This window comes from Primulina huaijiensis, chromosome 7 (genome assembly GCF_012295235.1).
Source record: "Primulina huaijiensis isolate GDHJ02 chromosome 7, ASM1229523v2, whole genome shotgun sequence".
Taxonomy (NCBI): Eukaryota; Viridiplantae; Streptophyta; class Magnoliopsida; order Lamiales; family Gesneriaceae; genus Primulina; species Primulina huaijiensis.
In genome coordinates this window covers 22,561,386-22,575,904 of record NC_133312.1, presented here as the reverse complement: position 1 = coordinate 22,575,904, position 14,519 = coordinate 22,561,386, and the positions used below count along the sequence as shown (strand labels likewise).

At 34.1% G+C, this 14,519-nt stretch overlaps 2 protein-coding genes across 2 annotated transcripts; both read left to right on the top strand.

Annotated features, from left to right (window-relative positions):
* Positions 1 to 916: 916 nt before the first annotated feature.
* LOC140981759 (small polypeptide DEVIL 4-like) lies at positions 917 to 1,403 on the top strand. The gene has a single exon (XM_073448189.1). The coding sequence runs from the start codon at positions 1,083 to 1,085 to the stop codon at positions 1,212 to 1,214; it is 132 nt and encodes a 43-aa protein (XP_073304290.1). The 5' UTR covers positions 917 to 1,082; the 3' UTR covers positions 1,215 to 1,403.
* A 4,153-nt stretch (positions 1,404 to 5,556) lies between these two features.
* Positions 5,557 to 11,180, top strand: LOC140980619 (transcriptional repressor ILP1-like). The gene is made up of 6 exons (XM_073446555.1): positions 5,557 to 7,061; positions 7,233 to 7,400; positions 8,724 to 9,391; positions 9,858 to 10,164; positions 10,264 to 10,553; positions 10,767 to 11,180. The coding sequence occupies exons 1-6, from the start codon at positions 5,592 to 5,594 to the stop codon at positions 10,957 to 10,959; spliced, it is 3,096 nt and encodes a 1,031-aa protein (XP_073302656.1). The 5' UTR covers positions 5,557 to 5,591; the 3' UTR covers positions 10,960 to 11,180.
* Positions 11,181 to 14,519: the final 3,339 nt, after the last annotated feature.

Sequence of the window (14,519 nt, the reverse complement as noted above, 5' to 3'; positions counted from 1 at the left end):
ATTCTGAATAATTACACTGAATATCAGAGTAGATGAAAGAGCGTCTCGACCTACTAGATCAGAGACAGAAAGAACCTTCCTATCAATGAAATGAACAACCTGGTTCGCTAAACATACTAAATGATATATCCCGGACAATGATTTTACAATTTTCGAAGGTTTGATTTAAACAAGAAGATGATATATTTGATATTTGTGCATTGTATACCTGCGGACAAACAAAAAATAAATAAAATATGTATAATATATTATCTATATTGCGAAGGCAGCTCAGAAACCATGGAAAATTGTATCCTGATTTAAGTAAAGGCCGACCCAATATGTTGGTGGTTAATGTCAACACCAAATAGGGAACACAAATTTTTTTATATATAAAAAATATATATATTTATGCTAAAAATAGTTAAATATCAAAATGGCTGGGAGACCAAAAACTGACACAGTGCAAGATCATTATTATACTGTGAACAAACAACTAAATCGAGATTACCTAAATAATAAAAAAAAATGATTCTAATTATTAGATTATACATACAAATATAAGATATATACTGCCAGAAACTTGATAAACTCATAATTTTTTGTTGAAAATTTTATATTGTTATCATTTGATTTTTGCCAAAAACTTGTGTGAGACGAGCTCACGGGTCGTATTTTTTGAGACGAATATCTTATTTGACATCTATGAAAAAATATTGCTTTTTATGCTAAGAGTATTAATTTTTATTGTCAATATCGGATCGTTAGGATTCACCCGTCTCACAGATAAAAATTCGTGAGACCGTCTCACAACAGACCTACTCTTGATTTTTTTTTTTTTAAAAAAGTGTAATAGGGTAGCTAGCTAGGCTATATATAGTGTAATTAGGAAAAAGTCTTTGCACATAATTAAATATTCTTCTACTTACAAGATCTCGTTTAGGTAATACTCAATTCTTCTGCCCTATAAAACCCACCCTTTTTTTCTCCACTACGCTTCAACTCATTAATTTTCAAGCAACAAAATCCCTCTATAATTTTTCTTCCAAGAAATCAGGGTTTATTCAATATTTCTTGATAGCTTCGTTTCATTGGAAGGAATCATGAAGGTGATCAGTGGCAATTTCAAGAGAAGGGTATCGAGTAGAGGGCTTGGAGGAGTCCTTAGAGAGCAAAGGGCTAGGCTTTACATCATTAGAAGATGTGTAGTCATGCTTCTTTGTTATCATGATTGATGATGATTTCTTCTTCTTCTTCTGTTTTTGGTATTCGCTGCTTGTGTAAATAGTGAGGGGGAGGAGAGGATTTAGTCCAAGTTTTGACAATTTTGTACTAATTGGCCTAGTGGGCTTCTTGTATACATGATCCGATTTATGGATCGAATCGAATGGCATGGAAATTTGTTTGTTTGATTCAATTCTTGAGTTTTGGGATTGTGATTTTTTGATTCTAGTCTTGCAATTTGGGAATGTTTCTTGCGTTATTTTTTTGAAACTTGTTGAGCTCAATTTATTGGAATTTGACGTGATTGTGTGAGGGTAACATCATTTTCTTGTTCAATTATTGGGTTCTGATGCATGTGTTGATGAATATGATAGCAAGATCAAGAAGATTCAAGCACAATGAGGTCAAAAGTACTTTTTGGCTTTGGATGATTGTACTTGCTGCATACCAACTTGTTCTTTTTCGTCTTTCGCCCCTTGTTCTTTTCTTTCGAAAGCCCTTGTTCTTTTCTTTCGAAGGGTTCTGGTTCTGATGGCAAGGACCCGATCTATTGTGAAGAATTAAATTCGAAACTTTGGAATTAGTCTAGCTAATTTATTTTCATCAATTTTATAATTTTCCCTTCATTAAATTCTTTAAACCTAATTAGTACAAAAGGCTTGAGGGAGGCTCGAAAACTAAAATATTTTAGAATAAGAGAAACTTTATTTAATTGTAATGTATAATATAATTTTCTTTACAGGAAATGTATTTTGAAAAAATGAAGGAAAATAAATTTAAATTCATCTAAAAATAGGGAAGTTGGTGAAAAATCTCAAATCAAAATATTTCTTTGTGTTCACTCCCTATCCACAAAATTATAGTACTATGTCATACAAATTGTGGTACAATTCATGTGGAAACGTGGTACACTTCATGTGTAAATGTGGTTCTAAAAATGTACCCACGAACTGAACACAAAAAAAAAAAACGACGACTGAAAACTGAAGGATAATTTCCCGCTAAAAATATCCGGTCTCAATTTTCTAGCCACAGTTCTTCAAATGATCGCTTAGATCACATGCAATCTCGAAAGCAAGATTATGCAATTATTTCAATTTTCATTCCACTAACATTAATATAAAAAAATCTTAGAGCTAAAATAATTCCAAATCCCTAATATTAATATTGAAATTGCAAAATATTCCAACTCCCTTTTGAATCAGTCAACCTCCATAATTTCGTATTTTTTTGATTTGACAGTTTTACGGATTTTTATTCATCAGATGAGTTAACTATACCCATAATACTATAAAAGTAATATTTTTTGTATAAAAAATAATAAATTTCATAGGTGATCCATATAAAATATATATCTCACAAAATTGATCCGTATGACCAAGTTTTGTGTTAACTTTTTGGTATGGTTTAAAGGCACGCTTCATAATTAAGCATGCTTTGTCAAATCATTTAATAGCACCAAGGGCCGTTTATCGACGTTTAAAGCACAATCAGAAGCTAAAATATATTTTTATCAAATAACAATTATACAATAATTAACTCCACATTATCGTTAAGATTTTCATTTTACTAACATATTCACTACGAATTTTTTGAGATGTTAGTTATATGAAATGAACCTCAAATATGAGATATCGACTTAAATTTAAGAACCAGAAGCAATTTTTTATTTCAAAGTAAAAGGTGATCCTGATTTTAGGCAGAGCAAATGGATAAAGTTTTTACTTTTTCGTGCAAGTCAAACAACAAAAAATAATAAAAACGAAGAACATTTTTTTGAACTAAATTCAAACCGAAATAATTTATTTAATTCAACAGTTTGTGTTTCTTTCTTTCTCCAACGTTAACATAATTTATATATTTTTAGCTAAAAAAACAAATGTATCAATAATATTTGTCTATTTTTTGTTTTTACAAACACCATAAATCATGGAAATAAACTACGCTCTCAAGTGGGTAGTTTGGATGATAGGTATGGTGATCTCCGTCAAAAGGTCAGAGATTCAATATCTTCTTGCTTTTATTATTTCAGCTTTGATCTTGTCATACATAGTTTGTCTAATTTGATTTATTTAACGGTTTTAATGCTACTGCATTGATCATTTGAGTTTATAAATAACACACCAAAATAGTGACAAAAAGAAATTTAAGAAAGGGACAAAACTATATGTAAATTAATGATCGCAAATTGCAGTGAAATATTCAAAAAAATGAGTACATTATTTAGGAAAAAAACAGTGAACGGGACAAGTGTAAGAGGAAGCTGGGAATNATATAAAAGGAAACTACCCGACATAATGTGTGATGAGTCAAAAGATCGAGCAGCCGTATCCTCACCCACGTGCATTACTAACCCCACCATTCCCGTCCCCCTCCGCTCTTTGATTCTATTCTTATCATTGTATCTCTTTGTTTCTGTATACATGCATGTAAACCTATGTCGAGTCATCTTCACTTGTTAGCTAGCTAATAAATTTATTTAAATTTAATTTCCAAACAACATGTTCATCAAAAAATAACATTTGGGTCAAATTTAAAGAGGAAAAATATCAAACGGGTTAAAATTCAGCTCTATTTCGAAAATTTTGAACACAATTCAACCATTACAGTATAAATAAATATACACGTTTGGGTGTTGTGTTGGTTGAGTTTAGTAAAATATTCAAGTGATCGATCTCTAGCTACTTTGACAAATATTATAAACAGTGATGATGGTACAATTCAATCTTCTAAATCGTACAACACTCAAATATGAAACTAATTTTTAAAACCACGTTAATTAGTGAACACAATATAAAAAATTTAGCTATTGATTATTAAGATAAGACATTTTTATATGCACATGAATAATTTTTTAGACATACTACCGATTTTTCTGCTTGGGAAGGTGGCATGAATTGACAAGACATTGGTGCATGTTGGGTTTAACGAGTGGTCCAATATAGTTGAAACCTGAGTGAATTTCACAAAGCAAATGACGCACTTTCCGTTGGCTGGTTTCAGTAGCTGAAGTGCGCGCGCACTTGAGAATCTGTGGGCACAAATAAACATCACATACATGCATGCATGCATGCATGCAATTATTGATGGAAAACAATGGTGGCCAACTGGCCATCCATTGTGAAATTGCCATTAAAAATATTTATTAGGTGCAACAACAAATGCTAAAAAATGGGAAAATATAAAATAAATATTTATATATTAAAACACTTTAAAGCACAGGGTGACTACAGTGGCTTTATACTTCAATATTATCAAGAAATCTGTTTTTTTCTTAAACCTGAAATAAAATATTCTTATTTCGTTCGAAATTAGGAGTTTCAACAACTCGACATTGAAAGTGACATTAGAGAAATTTAGATGCAACAATGTTCACGTGCCTCAGTTGATTGATATAAAAGTTGGTCTATTCTACAAACATAAACTATATATACTAAAGATCCTTGCAACAAATAACGTTCTACGGAGAAAAACAATACATGTATCGTGAAATTGTGCATCTCCAATTAAAACTCTTATATGATCAGATTCGAATCAAACTCAAAGTTCTTATATATCGACCAAGCTATATAGCCCTATGATCTATATATTCTCGACTTCATAGTATTCTCATCTTATTTTGATCCCTAGAATTGGTTCGAACACCGGCATTTTAAGCTGCACGAATCCACGATCGACAGATATAATTAAGTAGGTCCATTAATCTCTACATTTTCATGTTTGAGTTGAAAAACAGCTAGCTTCGATGACCTGTAAGACTCCTCAGGTTCATGCACTTACCCATATTGCTTCTTCTCATTGTGCTTGTTTTGGACAAAACATTATAATGGGGGATCCCCCTTGTAATAATCATATAAAATTCTAGATATATTAATCATGCATGCAAGAAACTAAATAAATACAGTTGGGAGAAATATGGATGAAACATGCATAGATGGAGAAAAAGAATCTTGAGAATCATCAATGCTCATCAACCCTAGTGACTCGACCGTTCCTCTTTGTCTCGCTGTTTGATGTGAAAAATGTGATATTAATTGATTACACATTATTATTTCATCAGAAATGTTTGTCTCAAGTTCTTATGAGATTTATTAAATCATTACGATCCATATATATGTATTTATCATTTTTTCTTTCGAACCAGACGGTTACTAAATCTTTTCCATAAATAAGAAAATTCGAGAAATAAAAGTATAAAATGCATTTAACCCAAGAAACTCATATAATATTAAGAAACATTTTATTAATATTTTTTTCTGTAAAAAAATATTACATGATTTTGTGATAAATTAACATACAGCTCAAACGTGTTACATGCATCCATTATACTGGATATTGAGTTGTTTATTTCTATACGTTTGGGCTTTGGAGAACTTTTCCTGCTAAAAATGGGCTTTGTGGGCATAGATTTTTGGTCTTGGGCTGTTTATTCAGGAGTTATGGGCCAGGACAACCCTACGATTCAACTTTGTTTGCAGAACCAAACCCGACCCGGAGAGCAGACACTCGGTCGCCGATTCGAAGCGGTCCAAATACCGAAATACCTATCCCCCCGCGGACCTATCCGAGACCGGAGCGGCCATTGTTCATACATCTCCGCCGCCATGAGTAGCGCCAAATCCCGCAACTTCCGCCGCCGTGGCGGAGATGATGATGATGAAGAAGACTCTGCCACCGCAAAAAATAAGGGCACTTCTTCCACAGCGAGCAGGCCTCATTCGGCCGTTAGTAAACCAAAGAAAACATCCACACCAACGGCTAAGAGCCTCCTTTCCTTCGCCGACGACGAAGAATCTTCGGAATCTCCATTCTCTCGGCCCTCTTCCAAACCCTCCTCTTCATCCTCGCGCTTTTCTGGCAAATCAGCTCATAAGCTTAGCTCCTCGAAAGACCGAAGTGCCCCTCACCCTCCATCCTCTTCTCTCCTCTCTAATGTTCAACCACAAGCTGGAAGTTATACAAAAGAAGCCCTTTTAGAGCTCCAGAAGAATACTAAAACCCTCGCCGCGCCAGCCCGTAATAAAACCAAACCCGAACCTGAACCTGAACCTGAACCTGTGATAGTTCTGAAAGGCTTGGTGAAACCCTTGATTGCAAACGATTTTGGTTCTGAAACTGCAGGAAAAAATCAAGATTTTGAAGATGATGAAGTGAGTTTGAACGAGAAGAGTGAAATTTTAACCGTGGAGAGAGATGGTGCTTCCGATTTGGCTCGGCTGGGAAAACTCGGTTTAGGGAAAGGTTTGCGAGATGATAAGGAAGTGATTCCTGATCAAGCCACAATAGAGGCAATCAGGGCAAAGAGGGAGAGGCTAAGGAAAGCTAGGGCCGCAGCACCAGATTATATTGCATTGGATGGAGGGAGTAATCATGGTGCAGCTGATGGTTTGAGTGATGAGGAGCCAGAATTTAAGGGGAGGATTGGATTCTTTGGGGAGAAAGTTGGCGGTGATATGAAAGGCGTGTTTGAAGACTTTGAGGATAGGGCAATGCCAAAAGAGAGGGTCGTTGAAAGGATTAATGATGAGGAGGATGAGGAGGATAAGATGTGGGAGGAAGAACAGGTAAGGAAAGGGTTGGGAAAGAGGCTAGATGACGGTGTTGTGAATCAAGGAGTGGGCGCTAGCGTTAGTGGTATTGGTAGCATGCACCATAGTGCTGTTGATTCGCAACCAAGTTTTGGATACTCCGGTATTAGACCTGGTGGGATGTACCCTGTAATGCAAAATGTGGGCGATAGTAGTTATAGTAGTATTGGAGGAGCAGTTGTAGGTTTGTTTGGTCCGGATGTAATATCTATATCCATTCAGGCTGACCTTGCCAAGAAAGCTTTGAACGAGAACTTGAGGAGAGTTAAGGTATAAACCTTTTGATTGTATATGCTTCTCTGATTTTCTGTTTTTAATCTGAGATGTATCACACATTGAGGTCATATTCTTTTATTTGTTATATAATATATGTCATTTCAATTGTATGATTATATGAACTTTTAAATATCCAATTCAAGGTAACATAACTTCTCTTTTCAGGAATCTCATGGTCGAACTATGGTGTCATTGGCAAAGAATGAAGAAAACTTATCTTCCTCATTGCTTAATGTCACTAACCTGGAGGATTCTTTTTCTGCCGCCGGTGAGAAGTTCCTCTTTATGCAAAAGCTTCGTGACTTTGTTTCTGTTTTATGTGAGTTTTTGCAGGTATGAATTATTTTAATTATGGATTTTGTTTAGTTTTTGTTATAACAAACACCTTAGATTTTGTGTCAATGTATTATTGTTGTTGTTTTGTATGTCGTGAAATATGAGTGTTTGCTTCATTAATCATTACAATGATACACCCTTTAAATTCTCAAACATGACTAAATTTAATACGATGGAATATCTAATGCTGATTCTGTTCTTTTCATTTTTAGTTTGAGGGATCATGTTATATCTACTCTGAAATTGCTGTGTTTTTCCACTGCATTAGTTGTGGATGAAGTAGAATGCCCTGCTGGCATGATAACTATCTAAGAGAAAACTGCTGCAAAATGATGGTAGCTTCGTAAATTGCAAGAACATATTGTTGAAATGATAGAGTATTTAACCATCAATCTTAAAGCCAATTCTTGACAGTGGGGTGGACGTATAGTAAGCCTTGGTTTTTCGGCTTAGTTTAACGGTTGAGAAACTATGTTGCTTAACGCAACCTTGAAATTGCTACCGTACTTACTGAATAATGGATCTCTGGATCAGTGAATGTTTGGTTTATTTTAAGCTTACCTCTGTTAATTTTTTCCCTTATAGCTTTTGAAATTTCTGCTTTCACCTCGATTGTTCTTCCTTAGATTTTTTGTTCCCTTGAATTTTTCTGCATTTGGAGATAAAGTGGGTGGAGGAGCCGAAAGAAACGCAGTTATATTTTTGCTGCCTCGCAGTAATTTTGCCTGCCCTCTTGGCTATCACCTAGCTCCCATCAAACCTTCACTTTTGTTTCTTTTTAAACGTCAAAAGTATCATTTTAGAATCTATATGATGTTAGAAAAAGGCGAAAATTCAAGGATACTAGTGAAGGAGATATTGGTTTAATCAAGCTGCTTATTAATTTTGAGCTTTTGCATTTCACTTGGAGGTTTCTTTTATATTGGAGGGCATATCTCTCCGATATCCGAATCAAATCCTTATATTAGCTGAGCAAAGCGATCCTCTGTGAACATTCATGAATTTATGCATGCAAGACTTTTTGTGGATTAAAAATATATCAGCAATGTTTTGTTAGTTGACTAATTCTCCTTCTACTCATATATAACTTATTGGTGTTCAATTACTGGGCAAGTCAGTTGACGTAGCACACACTATTCACACCTTTTGGGTTTACTGAACGTTGCATTCTGTTGTATGATCAATGATGTACAATATCAGTCCATGCTTGTGCTGTGGATACTGTTGTTGCAAGTTGGCATTTTTTATCTAATCTATTTCTTGCATGGCAACTAATAGGGTTGGCTTTATTAATGTCAATTATTTGTTTCCATTTTATAGCATAAAGCTCCTTTCATTGAAGAACTTGAAGAACAAATGCAAAAACTTCATGAAGAACGGGCAAGAGCCATTGCAGAAAGAAGGGCAGCAGATAACGATGATGAAATCCCTGAAATAGAACAGGCTATTATTGCGGTACGTGCAGAATTCCGTAAAGGAGGGAGCAATGCAGCAAAAGCAGCGGCGGCGGCGGCTGTATCTGCTAATTCTAGAGCATTTAAGATTGCACCAGTAGAGCTGGATGAACTTGGTAGAGATATGAATCTTCAAAAGCGAATGGATATGACAAGAAGGGCTGAAGCTCGACGAAGACGAAGAGCTAAATCCGACTCTAAAAGAAAGTTAACCATGGAAAATGATCGTTTTTATTCGCAAATGGAAGGAGAATCGAGCACTGATGAAAGTGATAGTGAGAGCACAGCGTATGAGTCAACCCGTAATCAATTGCTTCAGGTTGCGGATAAAATTTTAAGTGATGCAGATGAAGAATATTCTCAATTTTCAACAGTGGTAGAAAGATTCGATGGATGGAAGAAAGTTTATGCATCAAGCTATTCTGATGCTTATATGTCATTGAGTATACCTTCTATATTCTCTCCTTATGTGAGACTGGAACTTCTGAAGTGGGATCCACTACATGAAGATACAGATTTTATAGATATGGCATGGTAAGTAGCTTCATAAACAGTTGATGTAATATTTTGGCGTGGAAAGATCATTATACAAGCGCTTAGCTTTGTAACTGACAGTAACAGGCTGACAAATGAGGCATCTTGATCATTTTTACCTAATTTGATGGGATATCAATTTTGACCAATCGCTTTGCCTACATATGCGCTAACTGCTACTTGTTTTAACGCTTTTTATTATCATAGAGAATTAATCTGTAATTTATATTCATAAATTTCTTCCTTCTCTCTTCTGAAAGTGTCTGTTGACTTCACAAAGATTGTTTGCCATGCTATTATGCTGCATGGTAATTCTTTTTTTTTTCATCGATTATACACAATGTTTTCCCAAAAAGTCCTCTTTATGGAATATACTGGTGCCAGTGCTGAATCCTATTTATGCAAATTGATAACATTTCATAATTTTCCACCCCATGTATTTGAATGTAATTTCTATGTATTGCAGGCATTCTTTTCTGTTTGATTATGGTGTACCTGGAAGCGAGATTAGAAACGGCAGGGATGATTCTGAGGCTGATGCTGATGCTGATGCAGATGCAAATCTTATTCCTGTACTGGTAGAAAAACTTGCAATCCCTATTCTGTATCATCAGTTAAGTTCTTGTTGGGACACGCATAGTACCGTCGAAACAAAAAATGCTGTATCTGCTATGAACTTGGTCATCAGATACGTAGATCACTCCAGTTCGGCTCTTGGGGACTTGTTAGCAGTACTTCGTGATCGTCTTACTAATGCTGTAGCTGATTTGATGGTGACATTACATAGTTTGAATTAAATCATTGTATTTGTTTCAAGAGAATCTTAATTTCTTTTTGAGACGATTTATTTTTCTCTGATTTCTATATCGTAGGTCCCAACATGGAGCCCAGTCGAAATGAACACTGTATCAAATGCAGCTCGAGTGGCGGCATATAAGTTTGGTACAGCGCTTCGATTGATGAGAAACGTGTGCTTGTGGAATAAAATTCTTTCTGTGCATGTGCTGGAGAAGATTGCTCTCGATGAACTTTTGTGTGGCAAGATTCTTCCACATCTTCACATCATACATTCTAATATTCATGATTCTATCTTCCGAACGGAGAGAGTCATTTCTTCAATGAATGGAGTTTGGGCGGGTCCTAGTGTTACAGGGCATCGGAGGTAGGATAAATATTGTTATTCAGATTTGCTTGAAGTCTTTTTCCGAATTGTTAAGACTGGATAAATTGTCAGGATCGTTCGATTTTATAATAGCATCTTTTTTTCCTTTTTTTTTTTTTTTTTTTTTTTTTTTTTTTTTTTTTTTTTTTTTTTTTTTTTTTTTTTTTTTTTTTTTTGCTTTTTCCTTGTGTTTTTTTGTTTTTGGTCTTGTAGCCGAAAGTTGCAGGCTTTGGTGGACTATTTGCTGTTGATTGGGAAGACACTGGAGAAAAAGGTTGGCTCTGGCAACATGGAAACAGAAACTGGTAAACTCGTTAGAAGGTTGAAGAAAATGCTGGTGGAGCTGAACGAATACGACCATGCTAGAGCTTTATCGAGAACGTTTAATCTGAAAGAGGCACTCTGATCTTATTATCAAGGCCTATACAATTTTGACGATAGTAGAATTATAATTATGGCTTCTTCCTCTGTTGGTGATTCTAAAACACGACCCATATATACTTGTAGTAGCAAGCATCCTCGAGTTCGTTGACACCAGTGTATTAATGTATTTTCTTGAATTAATCAGATGCTGTGTTCTATTTTGGAAGCAGTTTCGTGATTTTATTTGATTTGGTTTTGGTGCTCTATTGCCCAAGAAGAGGTGGTTAAGAAAAATTGTTCAATCTTTTTTTTTTTTTTTTTTTTTTTTTAATATTCAAGATCATAATATTGTCATCCTAGAATGTCAGAATTTATCAGGGACCTAAAAACACACGGCAAAAATCTACACACACAAGTAGCGTACGATAAATCAGAAGATGTTAGGACTTCGTCAAAAGATGTTAGGACACGATGACTCGATTAGTTGAGCACATAAAATGTTGTACAACAAAAGAATAGGCCCAACTACTGTAGTGCTGGATAACGAGCAACAATAGAAGCCACCATAGCAAATACAATGTTGTCCGACAAAGGAAGACGCCTGACTACAGTAGTGGTGGATACGACCAACAACAGGAGCTTCCATTGCAAACTGAGATGGGCTAGTAATGGACACCGCTCCATTATATGCATCCCTTTATATGTTCAATGGACGTGGATATATATCTTTTATCCTATTTCTTAAAAATTAAATATTTAAAATGAATTTATAATAGACTTACAATGAATTATTATAGCAACTTGAGTGAATCATTTTCGTAAAGAGATGTCGAATACGAAATAGTTGTTATAGGGCTCTATTATGTGACTATGCAGATGCGGATCCGAACTCGGGGTGTGACAGTGGAAGTCGTGCAATGAAGCGTGTCTTCTGTGCTTGCATGGGTTACTTGCCCCTCCAAGGGGTGAGGAAAAAGCACGTGGAAAGATTTGTGTACGATGGATATAGCGTGCTCTGCGTGGAGACTCTCCGTGCGGTGATGTCCGCTTTTAATTAATTTTTGGTATAATGAAATCAATGGCAAGATTAATCTAACCGTAAAAATTTTGAAAATAAATTTTAAAAATAAAAATGAATGGCTAAGATGATCTGGCCATTAAAGATAATGACTAGATCTTACCCAACATTTAATTTTGTTAAAAAAATGTATTTAAAAATAAGAAAAAAAAATCAAAAAATTAGGAAAAAATCATTTTTTTTAATTATGAAAAATCACCAACGATCATATTTTGAAAATCCAACCATACTCTTATAAATTGATATCATTTACACATTAAAAAATCATAATTCTTTCTACTTTTATTCTAAAAATCAAAGTTTCTTCAACTTTCATTTCATTTTCCATCCAAACACGAAATGAATCAATGTTTGGTATGCCCAAGCTCAAACAAATATGGAGCAAGATTATGGGGAGTCTCCTCCGAAGAGAAAGCTTGGTTAATGTTGAGAGAGTAATCCAAATGGAAGATATGATCTTTCAAAAAATTCAAAGAAGTTTCGACGAATGCTATAAAAAAATCGAAAAATATTGATGGTGGATCTTTTCTAGCTCTTTTCCCCACACCTTCCGATACATTCACTGCTGATGAAGGAGATGTCGTGCATCAATTGGGAAAAACCATTAGACTAATGGGAAGGAAGTCATTCAAAAAGGGCATGAAAAGAGAATGATCGAAAGCTCCAAAGGTTATGAATTTGTTACAAGAAATGAAAGAAGGAGAGACACAATACTATGAAAAGGAAGATACGAAGATTGCTCTAGCATAAAAGCACTGTGAAAAGTATAGAAATGAAGTGGGAAATGAGGTTGAGGGAGAAGAAAGAAAGAAGATAGAACAAGAAAATTTGTTTATTATTAAAAATATTAATGATCCAAACCTGAATGACATTCAACGTGAGTATTATATGAAGATGCAAGAACAAAATCTTCTTAAATGATTCAATTAATAATTTATTTAGTTCATAGTTTGTTCCATTTAGTTATTTGTAATTTTTTAAATTGCGTGTAAGTTTTAAAATTATGTGTACTTTTACTAATTATTTTAAATTTTAATTATTAATTATGCATTTTTTTTCTAACATGTATATTTTTTCTAATTTTAATTATGTTTCAATTTTTCTGTTTTTAAATAGTATATTATTAAATTGAATAAAAATTTATTAAATATGCTACAAATTTAATATTTCAATATCATTTATGCAATATAATCTCACAACTGTAGAAATATATAATGAAGTTATCAACGCTGATATCAGTATAAGATGAAGTTACGAACTTTATTTTACCAACTTTCTCGCACCTTTTGAACATACTATAAAGCCTTTTGAACTGCCAACGACTCTGCCTCTGCCATGTAAACTGATCTATCTCAATTTTGAGTATAATAGTTTTGCACTCATGCGTTGCACATATTGTATTTGGTATATAATATAATGATTAAAAATTGGAGACTATTAGATTTTGAGTTTGTAATTAAAACATAAAAACAAAATCTAACTTAATATTGATTAAAGCAAAAAAATGTGAAAAAATATTATTACAAATTTTGAAAAACTTTTGTGAATACAACATTTGTCGTTGAGTTTCTTTGGTTGCCGTCATAATCACATATTGAAATTTTAAGTCTTCCAGGATTTGTAACTCAAGATACAAAGATGTACAACCGGTCATTACTAAAGATGTGTTTCCTCAAATAAAGCCCCATATGATAATAATTGCCCCTGAATTTTATTCATTGTCATTGCATATGAAACAATTAAGGGAAATTGTTTATTTTGGAACTAGAAATGAAGTCTTGGATCAGATGTGTTGATGACATTCTTGGAATAAGCATTTCTTGACCCCACATTACTTTCAGCAAGAATTTTTCTTTCCAAAACATAGTTTCCGAGCCTCGTTGTAATCAATCTACTAGTGTTGCATAATCCAAGATAATGATATATGTTCTGCAACAACATAACATGAGTTCCAGCCTTCAAATTTAACTCGTTGTTTGGAACTCCGTAACATCTAATTTCATTTAAGAATTCTGGAGCATAGACATAGTGTAACATTTCTATCTAAATAACACGTCGAATCAGAACTTAAATACAATCTTCCATCTTAATTGTTCAACAATGTCATGTATTAATTTATAGACTGAATAACATCGAGAGTTGATGTCAATATAGCTCTCTGCTGAAAGTATGATGAACCACTTGCTGTGCTAACGATAAATGGATATGCATTCTCTACGACGGTTGCAATAGGGTCTTTGAAATCTTTAGTCAACAATTCATTCAGAATATCTATCTTCGCATATCCTACATTTGATTCTTTAATTTTTATGTCTCCTGTGTTTGCAATCCAATATGAAAATCTCTTAAATTTCATCATCATCTTCATCATAAACTAAATTATAAAGACACATATTATTAGTCAATCTCATAACCGTGCACTGTCTCCACAAATATGACGAATTAATAGTTGCATGAAAAATATCATGTATATTGTCCTTAATCTGCCAAAAAATATCTTCCGAATACAACATTTTTGCCTCCAA

Coding starts and splice junctions, on each gene's coding strand:
- LOC140981759 (XM_073448189.1), top strand. CDS start 1,083: ATGAAGGTGATCAGTGGCAATTTCAAGAGAAGGGTATCGAGTAGAGGG.
- LOC140980619 (XM_073446555.1), top strand. CDS start 5,592: ATGGGCTTTGTGGGCATAGATTTTTGGTCTTGGGCTGTTTATTCAGGA. Junction 9,392..9,857: donor GATTTTATAGATATGGCATG/GTAAGTAGCTTC, acceptor TATGTATTGCAG/GCATTCTTTTCTGTTTGATT. Junction 10,165..10,263: donor ATGCTGTAGCTGATTTGATG/GTGACATTACAT, acceptor TCTATATCGTAG/GTCCCAACATGGAGCCCAGT.